Source organism: Babylonia areolata, chromosome 35 (assembly GCF_041734735.1).
Source record: "Babylonia areolata isolate BAREFJ2019XMU chromosome 35, ASM4173473v1, whole genome shotgun sequence".
In the NCBI taxonomy this organism is placed as follows: Eukaryota; Metazoa; Mollusca; class Gastropoda; order Neogastropoda; family Buccinidae; genus Babylonia; species Babylonia areolata.
Window position 1 is genome coordinate 1,382,501 of NC_134910.1, and position 2,500 is coordinate 1,385,000.

General features: G+C 45.4%; 1 protein-coding gene across 1 annotated transcript in view; it reads right to left on the reverse strand.

The window, feature by feature from the left end:
* LOC143277811 (uncharacterized) overlaps positions 1 to 2,500 on the reverse strand; it is a 64,445-nt gene that overhangs the window by 39,894 nt on the left and 22,051 nt on the right. The window contains exon 3 of the mRNA XM_076582713.1: positions 1,388 to 1,485. Coding sequence (XP_076438828.1) covers positions 1,388 to 1,485 — 98 coding nt within the window. The remainder of the gene's footprint in view (positions 1 to 1,387; positions 1,486 to 2,500) is intronic.

Here is a 2,500-nt window from a genome sequence, read left to right on the forward strand (position 1 = left end):
ATGGTCAGTGGAAGGGTAGAGAAGTCAGTGGATGGTCAGTAGAAGGGTAGAGAAGTCAGTGGATGGTCAGTGGAAGGGTAGAGAAGACAGTGGATGGTCAGTAGAAGGGTAGAGAAGTCAGTGGATGGTCAGTGGAAGGGTAGGGAAGTCAGTGGATGGTCAGTGGAAGGGTAGGGAAGACAGTGGATGGTCAGTGGAAGGGCAGGGAAGTCAGTGGATGGTCAGTGGAAGGGTAGAGAAGTCAGTAGAAGGGTAGGGAAGTCAGTGGATGGTCAGTGGAAGGGTAGGGAAGTCAGTGGATGGACAGGGAAGTCAGTGGATGGACAGGGATGGACAGGGAAGTCAGTGGATGGACAGGGATGGACAGGGAAGTCAGTGGAAGGGTAGGGAAGTCAGTGGATGGACAGGGAAGTCAGTGGATGGTCAGTGGAAGGGTAGAGAAGTCAGTGGATGGTCAGTAGAAGGGAAGGGAAGTCAGTGGATGGACAGAGAAGTCAGTGGAAGACACGGAAAGTGGGAACGCTGAAAGCACTTCCAGGCAGGGTACTGCTACCCAGACGCTGAAAGACATGGAACACAGAACACCGATCACTCAGAGGAAAAAACTATCCCCACTCACGAGTGCAGAACCGGGCAACCAGCCCTGAAGAGCGCAAAGCAGACACGACCGCCTCCTGTGCCAGTCAAGGAGAAAAGCCCAGAATCCTGTCACTGACTGAGCAGCTGAGGAAAGGTTGATCTCAGTTCAGTGACAGCCTGAACTGAGACACATGAGATTCCCGTGCAACAACCCACACCGCTCTCCAGCTGAATGGGGTGGGAGAACAAGGAGGGGGTAAGACACACACACACCTTGGTTTGTCATGAGGTGTGATAGTCACCATCTGTCAATTCACAGCAGCCGCTGGTTATGTGTGCAAGAGATAATTGTTCTCATCATTATTTGTAATTAAGTATCTGTCGTCAGTGCCGTCATCATCATCACCATCATTATCACCATCATCATCATCACCATCATCGTCATCGTCATCATCATCATCATCATCATCATCTGCAACAGCAGCAGCAGCAGCAGCAGCAGCGTCGTCATCATCATCATCATCATCATCATCATCATCATCATCATCATCATCATCATCATCATCATCTGCAACAGCAGCAGCGTCGTCATCATCAGTATCTGTTGATAGTGTCGTCATCATCATCATCATCATCATCGTCGTCATCGTCATTATCAGCAGCAGCAACACCAGCACGATTGTTACGTGACATAACAACATGACGTGACATGAATTATATCATATTATATTATATTATATCATATATCATACTTTACAGTATTATGCTATATCAAATCATATCATATCATAGTGATAGTCAGACTCACGTAAGTTACAGTTTTTATCTCCATTGTGTTTCCACCCATGGCAGCAGAACTGTTCAGTAACCCAGTACCCTTGTTGTACCCACTTGTAGGCACAGCACCTGTCAGTCATACGGACATCATACTGTATCAATACATTGTCACAACCCAGTACCCTTGTCGTATGGTCTTGTAGGCACAGCACCTGTCAGTCATACGGACATCATACTGTATCAATACACTCTGTCACAACCCAGTACCCTTGCCGTACGGTCTTGTAGGCACAGCACCTGTCAGTCATACGGACATCATACTGTATCAGTACACTTTGTCACAACCCAGTACCCTTGTCGTACGGTCTTGTAGGCACAGCAGCTGTCAGTCATACAAGAACCTATGGTGAACGTCAGCTTCATCTTGGTCAATACAAGAACCTGTGGTGAACGTAAACTTCATGCTGGTCAATACAAGAACCTGTGGTGAACGTAAACTTCATGCTGGTCAATACAAGAACCTGTGGTGAACGTAAACTTCATGCTGGTCAATACAAGAACCTATGGTGAACGTAAACTTCATACTGTCAATACATGAACCTGTGGTGAACGTAAAACTTCATCCTGTCAATACAAGAACCTATGGTGAACGTAAACTTCATCCTGTCAATACAAGAAACTGTGGTGAACGTAAACTTCATATTGTCAATACAAGAACCTATGGTGAACGTAAACTTCATATTGTCAATACATGAACCTGTGGTGAACGTAAACTTCATCCTGTCAATACAAGAACCTGTGGTGAACGTAAACTTCCTGTCAATACAAGAACCTATGGTGAACGTAAACTTCATCCTGTCAATACAAGAACCTATGGTGAACGTAAACTTCATCCTGTCAATACAAGAACCTGTGGTGAACGTAAACTTCATCCTGTGTATACAAGAACCTGTGGTGAACGTAAACTTCATCCTGTCAATACAAGAACCTGTGGTGAACGTAAACTTCATCCTGTGTATACAAGAACCTGTGGTGAACGTAAACTTCATCCTGGTCAATACAAGAACCTGTGGTGAACGTAAATTTCATCCTGTCAATACGAGAACCTGTGGTGAACGTAAACTTCATATTGTCAATATGTCAC